Source organism: Ixodes scapularis, unplaced genomic scaffold (assembly GCF_016920785.2).
Source record: "Ixodes scapularis isolate PalLabHiFi unplaced genomic scaffold, ASM1692078v2 PGA_scaffold2__306_contigs__length_199485367, whole genome shotgun sequence".
Classification (NCBI taxonomy): Eukaryota; Metazoa; Arthropoda; class Arachnida; order Ixodida; family Ixodidae; genus Ixodes; species Ixodes scapularis.
Window position 1 is genome coordinate 128,884,739 of NW_024609857.1, and position 12,694 is coordinate 128,897,432.

General features: G+C 51.0%; 1 protein-coding gene across 3 annotated transcripts in view; it reads left to right on the plus strand.

Annotated features, from left to right (window-relative positions):
• Positions 1-12,428, plus strand: part of LOC8038810 (short transient receptor potential channel 4-associated protein) — a 69,266-nt gene extending 56,838 nt beyond the window's left edge. For all 3 annotated transcript variants that reach the window (XM_042292023.1, XM_042292022.1, XM_042292024.1), the window contains 5 exons: positions 2,675-2,765; positions 3,302-3,442; positions 6,215-6,329; positions 9,722-10,020; positions 12,086-12,428. In XM_042292023.1, coding sequence (XP_042147957.1) covers positions 2,675-2,765; positions 3,302-3,442; positions 6,215-6,329; positions 9,722-10,020; positions 12,086-12,196 — 757 coding nt within the window. In that variant the 3' untranslated portion in view covers positions 12,197-12,428. The remainder of the gene's footprint in view (positions 1-2,674; positions 2,766-3,301; positions 3,443-6,214; positions 6,330-9,721; positions 10,021-12,085) is intronic.
• Positions 12,429-12,694: the final 266 nt, after the last annotated feature.

Here is a 12,694-nt window from a genome sequence, read left to right on the forward strand (position 1 = left end):
GAGACGGGCGAAGTGACGAAAGACCAAATAAAAAAGACGCGAACAACGCCCCGAATCGTTGTGAGCGACTCGCGAGCTGCCGCAAGAAACAAACAAAAGTAACCTCCGTATATTTTATTTATCTTTTTTTTTTTGGCGCGTCGGCAAGGGAGACTGGTGGAGGGCAACGTGCATGGCGCGTCGCGTTCCTCCCCTTCCCAAGCGAGGGGAATGCTACAGGCGTGAGGGCGAAACCCGGCGCCCGAGGGATGTGCACCTGAGCGGCGGCCACCGCGGGCGGGCCGTCGGCTGCTGTTGTTTGGGTTGTTTTCGTGCAACAAAAGCTTTTTGAAACAAAAAGCGGCGCGGCTCTACGGCGACGCCGGCTCGGTGACTCGATAGCTCCATGCCCCTGGTAGGGTCGCAAATTTTGGTCGCGAATGTAGGTCGAAATTTTTCAATCACGATTATAGGTCGACCTTTAATTTTTGACAACATTTCCGAAAAAATAAAAAAGGTTGACTTAATATTTGAATAAATATGGTACTTTTCAAATGAACGTAAAGTCAAACTTGACCTCCTCCAGCTACCACATTCCCGATAGAGAGGAATTTGCCGGGCCATGCCTGGTATGTGATTAACTGCATGTGAAAAAAGCCGCTCTTAGCAAGGATCTGTTGAGATTCCTGGAGCTCCCTATGACTCGTCGACCCACCTACCGTAAAATACCGAGCAAACGCCCACTCAAAATTTGAAGGTAATCGCGAAAAAATAGGGGATGGGTGCATGTGAGGTCATCAATTTGACATACATATATATGTACTGTGCATATTTTTTTTAAATGTTTTAAATTTTGGGGGTGGGCACTTAGTGCTGAATGGGCGGATGCTAGTGACAATAAACCTTTCCGGAAATACAGTTGAACCTCGATTTAACAAAGTCACCGGGACACGCTAATTATTTCATTAAATAGGGAACTCGGTAAAATCGAGAAAGGGAGACCTCGCGCATAGGCTGCGCGGGGAATCCGAATTTGGACGTTAAATAAGGAAATTCGTAAAATCAGGTTTCGTTAAATCGAGGTTCAACCGTATATGTGGTGCACTCAGCATCTGCTTTACGCATTGTGACGTTCAGATTTTTTTCGGCGCGTGAAATTGTCTAAGAAGCGAAGACGAAGTTGACGTTGGTTTAACAGTTTGTGATTTCAGAATGCAGAGAAGGCAGAAGGAAGGCAAAACAGAGTATGTGATGATCTTTTTCGTTTGCTTTTATTTATTTTGCGAGTTCCGAGCTCCTATTTATAAGAAAGATTGAATCGTACCGCTACTGCAATATACCAGGCTATGAAGCCGGCACTAGCGTAAACATCTGAACAGCCCCACCATTCCCTTTGTTGCAAGTTCTCCTTGGATTTTCTGGAAAGGTCTACAGTAAGACCTCGTTAATTTGGATCTCATGGGACCCGCAAAAAGGTCTGAATTATCTAAAAGTCAGAATATCAAAAGGACAAAGAAAACTGTGCGAGAACATTTCCCTGTAACATACCTTTATTTTGAGAAGAAATCTGTTATGAATGTCTGCTTTCTGGACGACATTTGGGCAGAGACGACAACTTTCTTAGTGCAGTCAGGTGCTCCACCGCACTCGCACTTTCAGAGCTGTGCATCCCGTGCGCTGAGGATCCACCGCAGCAAGGCTTCCTCTAGTTTCGGGCGCGCCACCTTCCGTAGCCGCTTTCTTTTCGCGTTGAACTTCTTGCTCTCGGAAGCCTGTAGGATCTCGGCCTCATTTTTGACGTACGTGGCCAAAGTGGTTCTCTTGACGTCGTATGTTCCCCTCACTTGGTGTCGAGAGACGCCGTCCTTCAAGGCCCTCAGTATTTCCACTTTCGTCGCTAAATTCTTGGCCTGGTACAGCTGCAACGGAGAAAGAGTACCACAAGTGACCGACGACCAGAGCGGCAAGATCGCAACACGTGGTGCTATTGTTTTCGAGCGCGCCAATAGCGAGAGTGCCAGTCACATTGCATGTTTCAACGCAGGGGTGGCCGACAGAAAATTGAGGGATAAGATAGCTGTTAAAATGCGGACTTTAGGAGGGGCTGCTTTCTGCTGGCCACTCCCGCATTGAGGCTTGGAACGTGACTGTCACTCCCGCTATCGGCGTGCTCGGGAACAATAGCGCTGCAAGTCACGATTTCGCCGCTCCGGTTGTCGATCACTTGTGCTACTCTTTTTCCGTTGCAGCTGTACTTCTGTTGCTTCCATGCCAGGAGACAAGCGCGCTGATGCCCGACAATCCAGAACAAAACTGGTGCGAAACACAGAGAACTGGAAGAGCGAAGAACCATGGGAAAAACCGGAAAAACCACGTGTGCACCTCGGGTGGATAGCAGTCATACCCTGTGGAACGGAGGGTAGCTTGCGCCACCAGCCAAATTCGTCCGAATTAACCGTAGTGTGCCACACTGCCTTCAAATTAATGAGCGTTTGGCGCCACTGACTAATACACACGTTTGACTGAACCGGATCGGCAGTTCAAATTATCAGAATTTCCGAATTGGGGAGGGTTGAATTAAACGAGGCTTTGCTGTATAGGAGAACACGTGCTCGTGCTAAAGGGCGCACAGACGCAAGCGCACGTGGCACTTTCGTCCTTGGGACCCGCTGACGGGCTCGCTGGGGCGTCGCAGGTTTTGGCTGTCCCGTGCCATTGAGAGCTACTTGCGAGGTTGCACCAGCAGTGCCGACCAGGACTTCCTGCTGTCTCGGGGACTGCTTCAGGTCGGTGGCTCCGTCGGCAGAGGTCCTTCCCAGAGACGTCGGTGTGGTTTTGACGGACCTTCTTTGCATTCCCGGCCGGTTCTCTAAGACTCTTCTTTCCGGTGGTTTATAGATTCTAATCTTCTTAGTAATTTCTTACTTCTCACTTAGCTGCCTCGAACATGATTGTCGTTATGCCCGGTTGCCGGTTAAGAAAAGCGGGTTGAGCTCCTCCCGGGAGTAAAGCTTCTTTCCACTTTGGCAGGGCAAACGTCGGAGAGGAGGCAACGCTTTTTCGCTTCCATTTCGGCGTTTGCTCCGCCGAAGTTAAAACTATAGCGTCGGCATTTTTGGCCGTTGTTGCTAACGTTACACCAAAGAAGCGCACAAACCACCTTCAATGCCACGGATTTTCTTTGAGAGTTTGGTTCTGCTCGCACCCAGTTGGGTATGTGAGACGAGCACCTGCCGACGAATGCGGCCGAACCCTCCGAATCGGAGGGCGGCCGGCGCCACACGGGGAGCGTCCTCTTTACTCACCACGCATCCCGTCGCAGCTGGTGGCCGGCAGCCTGGTGAGCCTCGGGGTGCGTCAGAAGGAGGTGCTGCAGAGCAGCTTCGACCTGCTGGGCGAGCTGGTCAAGTTCAACGTGCGCGCCTTCCGACAGCTCGACAAGGTCCTCTCCACAGAGGCCAAGGTGGGCTCAGCGCGGGGACCCCGCGTCCCGGGAGGGTCGCACCCCCGTTGGGGTCGTCGACGGGACGAGAACAGCCGGGATGAGTTCCGGCCGTCCTGCCTCCGGCGCGAGCGTCTGTCTTAAAGGGACAATGAAGACAATTTCGGATATTTTTTTGCTGATTGAACTGGGTTCCAGGCACGTCCCAGGCAACGTTTTCCGAATTTCAGCCGAAACCGGCACTTGTGTGCTGCACAAATCAATTAAACAGTCGCGGTAATAATTGTACCGGGATCGATTGCAGCGACGCTCCGAGAGTTGCGGGAGAAGCGGAGTTCGCGCGGCGCTGCGGTTCCTAGAAGCGCGACGTCACAAGAGACCCGTCAGCAATTGGTCGAGACGAGAGACGTGCCCTCGGTCACTTTCTGGTTCGCGATTTTTATTAACACTGTTCTAATTTCCATTTGAATAACCATGAGAAGTATAAATCGGACTGGAAATGATTACTAAACCGTAAAAAAACAGCATACTTATTTTTCTCTCTGCTACGCTGGATGCGAAACTGCCAACGAGGAACTATGGGCAAACAAAATGAATAAAAAAAAAAGAACACAGCGCGGAGCACGCGGGAGACGTCTGGTTTTGGTTTCAGATGTCGACGTCGTGTTTACTTTGGGAAGACGGTACTTGAAGGATTCTGCAAAATGGTAGTCGTGCCAAATTTGTGCATTGTAGATGGCTGTTAAAACGGTCGACTGAAGACTAGTAATCGTTCGGGCAATGCTAGTTTTTACGTGTGGGTTGCTGTTCGTGTTCTTTGACGACGAAAAGAAAGGACGTCTGACTCTGGTGAAAAGAAAAAATTGTGCTGTTTATTTTCTCCTTTTTGGGGAGCGTCCCCCCGCGGAAGAACCGGTTCCCGGAACGGGTAGCTGCTGCTTTCCCCTCGGCATCTCCTCCACGTCCCTGTCCTTCGGCAACGCGCCGCTCTCATCTCGCCTACACAAATGTTGCTCGCTGCTTTGTTGCTCGCAACCTGAAGGCTGCTCGTTGCCGGCTGGGCGATCACCGTCGGGTGATGGCGGAGGACGCCACACACATATTCCCGTTCCGTTGGTAGTAGGTCACTGAACGGAAGCCTGAACTCGCTCACGAGAGCGGCATTGTCGTCAGTGTTGACAGATCCGATGAAACGACCGTGCCACCGCGGTGCTATAACTCACCGCGGTAACTAGAGTCTCGATCTCGTAAATGCTACCGATACCGATTATTTACACTTGACGTCACACCCTATGTCACCTCCGTTTTCGGAGGCCCAGAAATGAGAATGGAGATAGTTCAGTTTTGGTTTCTTCAGTTCTTTCGTAGGCACAGAAATATGCGTCACAAATGTCTACAAAAAATTGGGCAGCATGCTAGGTTCCCAAGAAGCCTAAAAACACCATTTAAAAAAAGTGAATTAAAATCGTCTTCATTGTCCCTTTAAACGTCGGCCCCTAGCGTGCATGTGCAATCGAAACGCGGCAAAAGACGCTAGGCGCACGCCGGGGGTCAGCCGCTCAAAAGAGATGCCCTGCCGTTCTCGCCTCGTCAATGACGATAGAGAGCCTGTGGCGCTCTGCCTTCCACTGGGCTCCGACCGCACTTGCTCGAGGCAGAGCACCTGCCGGCTTCTAGAGCGGCCGGAGAGGCGAGCGAAGCTCAGAGACACTCGCGGAAGATTGACGCTTTCCTCTTCTCCTCGCACCTTGTGTCACGAGCGTTCCCCGTGAACTTTGTGACCCCGACTGAACGGTTGGAAACGCAAACTCGGGATGGGCGGGACGGACGTAAGAGACGCGTCTGTCTTTCGGTTTCTGTTCTCTCCCTAATTGTGTGTATCTTAGATCTACCGTAAAATCCCGAGAGGTGCCCCACCCCAAAAAGGTAACCCACCCCTACTTTTTGCTTGATTTGCTATTTTATTTTAAACCCCGAAACATAGCCCAGTCTCAGTAACCTTAGTGTTCGGATCAATGAGGACCTCGTTAATCATCTAATTAGCTATGGGAGGATATAAGCAAACATTACCGACTGGGAAGTACAGTCATCTTTGCTTCATTGCCTCTCACCGAGACAACAAATTTGGCAGCAACACATTTGTTGTCTCCGTGTAGGCCACCTAAAATCGACACATTTGTTTTAGGTGGCCTACCTCGGGATATACGGTGGGCACACGAATGCGTGCATGCTTGCCTAAGGCCCCCCAAAGATGCTTCGTTCGTGCTAGAGCCAGCATATATGCTAGGTTTAGCTGCCACGGTAATGGACGGATGGATGCGTATGGTTAAACCCGTCAAAACGGGCAGCAGCTTGCGACGCCTAGCCAGTGCTTTTAATTGCGACAGTTAACCTCTAACTACGTTCTTCCCCGTGCCCCTGTTGTCCCGATTGGCCGGTCCGGGGGACATGACTGCAAAAGCAGGTTCGGACATTTGCGTTTTGAGTGCGACCGGCTGTGCCACGACCACTTGTGGCCGCTGACGACGCGACGGTTAACATAAGTAGGCCTCGAAACGTCCCCAATTAGGGCTTAGCTGGAAGTCCTTTTTAATTATCGTTCTCCCCCAAACAGACAGATTTCTGTCAAACGTTCACGTTCAAGCATTCAGTTCGAGGCAGAAACAAGGGCCGCTACTATGTTCCGGCGACGCCTCTTTCTGGGAAAGTGCAATATAGTCCCAACGACGGTGATTAGCTACGGGCCCTCAAACGGCTGGGCAGGGAGAGACCGAGGCTCTTTCCCTGGTGCAGCAAAAGAAGCTGCTGCAGCTGGTAAATGGCTACCTGGTGGACTCCAACATGTTTGTGCGTAGCCTGGTGCTGTCCCAGGAACACCTGTCCAGCTCCAGCGACAAGGAGACTAGGGGTGAGCATGCCTGCCTTGTTATTTAATGGATGGAATACAAAAAACTTGGGGGGGGGGGGGGGGGGGGGGTTTAGCGCAGCAAGCATGCTGTACTCTGTTTCAGGTTAAGGAAGGCAAAACAGACTGCTCCCACAAGGCCCTTCACTCGTTTCACTTTAGCAGAGCTAACGCTGGAGAAGACGGACTCGCCTTCTTTCTTGCCTCCTCCCTGGTGTTTGCTCTGCTGATGTGGGAAGAGTGGAGGGCTAGTGGGACCTCTCTAGGGCAATTTTTTTTAGAAGCTAGGCATTTGTGTGTGAAGCTGTGGTGCTCTTCCCTAAGGGGCTTGGTATAAAAATGCAGCCAATAAACCACACTTTTATTGTTTGAATACAAAGTAGGGAGTGCAGGACCCCACGCTATCTAGTTTATATTATTAAAATATAAATATTTATAAGAGAAAAACTACTGTCGAGACCGGTTAAAACGAAATAGGAGCTACAGCAAAGCGAGCACGATTTCCCATTCCTTTTTTGCACTTCGTTATAACCGAAGTCGGTTATAACGAAATAGCGGATATAGTGAAGGGACTTCCGATTCTTGTTCATTTTGTTATAACCGATCTCGACAGTATTACCATAAATGAGGAGCACTTTCTTCGTATACTAATTTGTCAATATATCACTTTTTTTCGTTATGACTTTAACTTAATGCACAATAAAATGAATAGCTGAATTCTCCAGTAAATTTCAGTTCATAAACGTCTGGAACAGGGCATAGGAGTACTTTTACCGTCGAGCAGAAGATTCATGCAAAGTTCATAGCAAAAAAGCGAAACTGAGAAAAATGAAATCAAACATTGCGACCCCTTACTTTTTTAACTTCTCGCAATCTGCGCCCTCTGAGAGGACCCAGCAGAGTAGGCGTGTCCTTCAGCGGCCTGTTTATTTTGTCTCTTTAGGATTTCCCGCAGCATCCTCTGTTTGTGGGCCACTTGGACGACTATGCCATGTGCCTTCTGCTATGCTGCTATAGTGGCTATGTGCCTTATGCTTGGCTTTCGAGACCTTGGATTGCCCATACTTGTCCAAGTGCTGCATCTGGTGACTCCCAGGCTCTAGCCCCATCTTGAGAAGATCCCCCTCAAAGCCCTTAGGGCCCAAGTTGAACTCTAGCACTGCGAGTAGAACAGTCGTTTCTACCACTCTTCGAAACACAACGTCCCTCTTCAAACACTACCTCTAGTCCAGAGCATTGAATGACTCGTTCACATTCTGAGTCTTCATTTTGGCACATCTCTCGAGGAGGTCGTACCAGGCCAAATGGTTATACAAAGAAACCAACTCCTTTGCAACTTCCCTAGAGCAGGCAAGGCTGTGCAGCTGCGGCTTTTCCATTGCCTCCAGTGATGCATGGTGGTTGTGATGGTACCATGGCTCTTTTCCTTGAAGACAGGCTTGATGCTGGGGCTCTTCATCAGTAGAGTAAGAGTGCAGGAGGCTGCTAAACATGCTTTTCTGCATCGCCTGAATTTTTGGAGCATTCTCTTTCAACGCACATGCATAATAGTTCGTCAACTTCTTTATTATAACCTTGGTCAACTTGCACCACCCACCGAGCCTTTTTTTTTCCTCTCTCGAGGATCTCCGATGAGTTCATCCATACATAGAGCACGGAGAGGTTGGTGTATGAAAACATTCAATAATTGTTGGCTGATGGCTCACCAGAAATGGCTCCGGGCAGGCAAGGCGGCGCTAATTACTCTTCAGGAACCCAACGAAAGGCGAAAGGGAGACTTTAATGGGTTATGATATGCCAAAAATAAAATATGAGATAGCTATACTGCTAGGACCCCTTTGTATGCTCCTATAATTCTGCTAAATTCATTTTGAAAATGCCGCGATAGTTTCGTGGATAAATTGATTTATATGCATATCCCTTGGATCTGCCCCATTCGAAAAAGCCGCCGTGGCTGGGAGGCTGGTGACTTTGCCAGCCTCCCGCATGGCGTCTCCTTGCATGCACTCACGCGCTTGACTCTCTTGGCGTCTCGAGCTTCAGCTTCCTCGTTTACCGTCCGCGTTTCGAGCATGCTGTTCGTGACGATTACGTCTACGCTCGCCTTGTCAAAGTGTTCGACATTGATCGCAGGAGCGATGAGAGCGATTCTAATCAAGAAATGTTGGAAGCTGTTCATTTTGACTGCGACCCGCTGGCGACCAGCTCCAGGGACGGCGAATTACGGACAGACTTGCCATTGTCACCGTCGTCTGGGAATATCTCACAGGCGCATGCAGGGTGGAAGTTTAACGGGCCGGGGGTGAGAGCAAGGATAGCGCTCAGGTTGCCGAGTTGCGTGAGCGGTTTTGATCGTAACACAGCGAGGTGAGCTTGGGCGATCGTGGGGGTGCTTAGAATGAGAGAGCATTCATGATCACATGGTTTATGGACACCATGGTGTAACTAACTTGGGCAGTGTTACCTGGTTGCCAAATGAAAATGATAAAAATTTGTAAATTGATTATTGCAATTACCAGAGCTCTAAAAAATTGCGTAACTTGGTGTATATACTAGTAGCCTATGAGCATTCCATTTCAAGAATAATCTATTTGTTTAATTTTCGTGTCATAACCGCTTTAAGGACCAATTTCTTTTGTTGTATTCTTCCCCTCGAAGCCAGTCATAAATCCCACAAAGGGTGCCTTCTCTCCCTCTCCTGCCCGTCATGTATGTTTTTCCCTTTCGCTCTCAACCTTTCGGTTATCGGCATCCCGGCGGGCTGTCCCTTCCGAATTCTCGTCCATACGCTCCCACCCGCCTCTAAGCTCAAATGGCAGGTGGAAGGTATAAAAAAAAAAACTGGTTTCGCCTCCCTCACTCTCGCAGGCCCGTTTTGGGCTTGGTTTGGACCGCCCTTTTGGTGGTTAGGCCTAGTGCGCATTTGTTTTCCAGGTCCATCCTTGATTATGACGACAGTTGGCATATGGTTGGGCGCTTCCCGACCACATGCCAACGGCGGCTAGAAAAACGAGGACGCAATCGAAAGACCGATTTCACCGGCCCATCTTGTTTTGCCGCTGCTCCCGGCACGCTTCGTGGAAACTTCAGTCTTTCCACCTGTGCAAAAACCCCGCCGCAGGTCTGCACAAGTGGAGCATGAGACGGCGTGAGTTGTTTCGTGCGCTGCTGCCCGATTTTCGTCAACTAAACTTACGGCGGCGGCACGCACGCGTGGAACGCTTCGTGAGGTTGTGAGGCGAAAGTTAGCATTGCAGCTCGGTCTGTCTTCGGTGCTCAGACTCGCTCCCCCCGTCGGCGGCTTCAATCTCCGCGCACTTCAACGTCTTCGATAACTCGACGGCGTCCAAGGCGGAAGGGGATCGAACCAAGGCCCCTCCCCCCTCAACACGCAGACTATGCGGAGCGCCGCAGCTGCGTGCTGAGCCACATTGCGGAGCCCCGGACCCGGCTGCGCTACCTGCGCAAGCTGGTGTCCCTGGTGAACGTGTCCAGCCTGACCCAGGAGAATGTGAGCTGCGTCAACACGGCCCTGGTGCTGCTCATGTTTGCCGAGCAGCGGGGCCAGCTGGGCGACTACCTGGCCGCCTTGGGGGCCCCCTCGGGGGGCCTGCTGCCCAACCTGCTTGACCTGCTCCACTTCTGGCAGGACCACTACCTGCACAAGGACAAGGACTGCTCGGCACTCGAGAAGGTCCGCTCCTCCGTCCGTTTGTCGGTTCTTTGTCTAGCATGCTGGAAGGCTTGTGTAGGGCGTGGATTCCCAGGCCGGGTTCCAGGGAGTGCAGGAGTTCCCCAGACTACCCTTTAGGGTTCCTCAAGCTCCCGAATTTTTACGACGACGTTCGTTACGGGTTTTTCCCACTACCAGAAATGATGTTCGTTGTCGTCGTAGCTGTTAACGTTGTAGTTAGCGTTATGGGGCGTAGGGCGTTCGTCGTGATATCTCCAAGTACTCGAAAGAAGGTCATCCACCGCTCTCGGGATTCAATCCCGGGCCCGTTGCGTGCGAACCGGGCGCCTTCCGCGGAGCTACTCTGCTGCAGCTCTGTCGATCTGTTTGATATGCGGTATTTGTGAAACAAGCGCGTGCATGTAAGTCTCGTCTATACTAGGTGGTTACAGGTCAAGAATGAAGTGGAAGCTCCTCCCACCTCTTTGCACTTTATCAGAGTGAACGCTGGAGAGGAGGTCACCTCCTCTTGAGCGTTCGCGCTGATAAAGTGGAAAGAGGTGGGAGGAGCTTCCATTTTGTCCTTGTCTCAAGACCTACCATGGTGCCCGCTAGACAGCCACAGTTGCTGCGACGTGGCAACCGAAAGTTCTTTGTCATTAATTAATTCCAAATTTAATCGGAGTCAATCGTCGAAACGAAAAGCTTCGGCCAGGTGGCGAGAGCCGCCAGCCGGTTAAAAGGGCTGAGTCGTATCTGTCCACCCAAGGCCACCTAGAAGACCAGGCCTGCATATTATGTCATCGTTAGCCGATCCCGTCCCAAGCGGCGAACGCGCCAGAGCTCGACGAGAGTGCGGTGCAAAGTGGCAGACACGGGTAATAATAATAATAATCTTTATTTTCAGGAGAAACATTACCCCGGGTAGTCTGCAAGGCTAGGACAGAAAGGCAAGAGCCCGTGTGCTGGTGCGCCTGTTAGCCTTCCACCCAGGCGTCTATGCGTCGCCGCGTGGTAGTGTCTCGCTCGCCGCGAGAGGCCCAAAGTCGTGCTAGCGACAATGCCGACGCGTCTTGCCGTTCGTCACGGGGAGAACCGTGAGGTGCGTGCTCGCAAGAACGACGGCAGTCGAGAGTTTGCCGTCGAGACCCCAGGGTGCGTGAATGCAGTACCGATGCCCAATGACTTCGCCGTCCTGTGCCGTGTCGTCACTGCTATGACTGTACTGCCGATTAATGCCGGACAGCTAGTTTTTTTCAACCATCCTTGCTCCTAGAGACCTGTTCTCTCAGTTTAAGCAGTATTTTAGTAGATCTGAGCCACCCATTGATGCACAACTCTGAGACACTCGCCAGAATGCACAAGACTCTTACGATGTCTGCAAGCTTCTGCACTGCTTTATTACATCGGTGCCAAGAGTTTGAGAATACCCGGTGTAGGGCGTAAGCTCCCAAATATTTCGATTTCAAGGAATCCGCATTCGATGGCAACTGGAAAACCCCTCTCCGCGTCGGCATTGAGGCAGTGTAGTAGCCTTGTAAAAAAATAATGTGCATTTTAGGGAGTAAAGGTTCATAGTTGTGCATTAATGGGTGGTTCAGATCTGTTAAAATTAGTGTTTAAACTTGGAGAGCAGTTCACTTGGGAGCAGGGACGATCCCAAAGGTTTGAGAGCTTGAGGAACCCTTCACAGTTCCTCTGGGGAACCCCCGTGCTAGGAACCCACCGTAGAATACTGCGCATCCGCCCATTCCACATTAAGCGCCCACACTCAAATTTGTAAGATCTGAGGAAATATGCGCAGTACATTTATATGTAAAATTGATGACCGGACAAGTGCCCATCCCCTATTTTTTCGCGGTTATCTCTCAATTTTGAGTGGGCGCTTGCCCGGTATTTTACGGCAGGTTGAGAACCAGGCACATAGCCAGGATTTTGATTCGGGGTGGGAAGAGGAGGCCCCAGCAAAATGGAAAATTTTGGAGGGGGGCCCAGGCCCCATGGGCCGCCCCCCCCCCCCCCCCGGCTATGTGCCTGTTGAGAACCTCGCATGACCGCGCCAGTGACCGTGCTCTCCGATCGACAGAGCTCGCGCATCAGCTTCAGCCGCTGGAAGGCAATGGTGCACAGCCTGGTGTCTGGCGGCAGTCTGGCCTCGCCCCTTCACCACCCGGGACCCAGCACCAGGGACAGCTAGCCCCACCCGCCGGCTGCTGTACATACTCGCGCCCGTGGCCTCACGGGCGCCGCCGCCACCATTTTGACGCCTGCGCCTGCGCGCGCTGTACATTTTTCTTGATTTCCGAGATGGTCGACCTACGGAGCGTTTTTTTCGTTTTAATCCACGGCGGCCAGATTAATTTTCCAAGTTCAGTTGGTCGAAAAAGTGTATAGGCACCCGCCGTTTCCAATAAATTCCTTTTGAAAGCGATCGTGTTTCTGGCCCGACGTATCTGGAGTCACCTCGGTATGTGCCAATGCGACACGGATGGATGCAAACGCACGAACTGAAGAGATCTCTGGAAGCGGTTGGGTTGAGATTAGGGATGGCCGCGAACCCGCCAGGATTCGACTTTTCCTTACTACTAACGCACAATTGGACGAAGGTTCGTCAAAAATTACCGTAATATCCCGAGTCATCGCCCACCCCCCTACCGCCTGAAATTCATTAAAAAAGTGGGGTGGGCCATGTCTC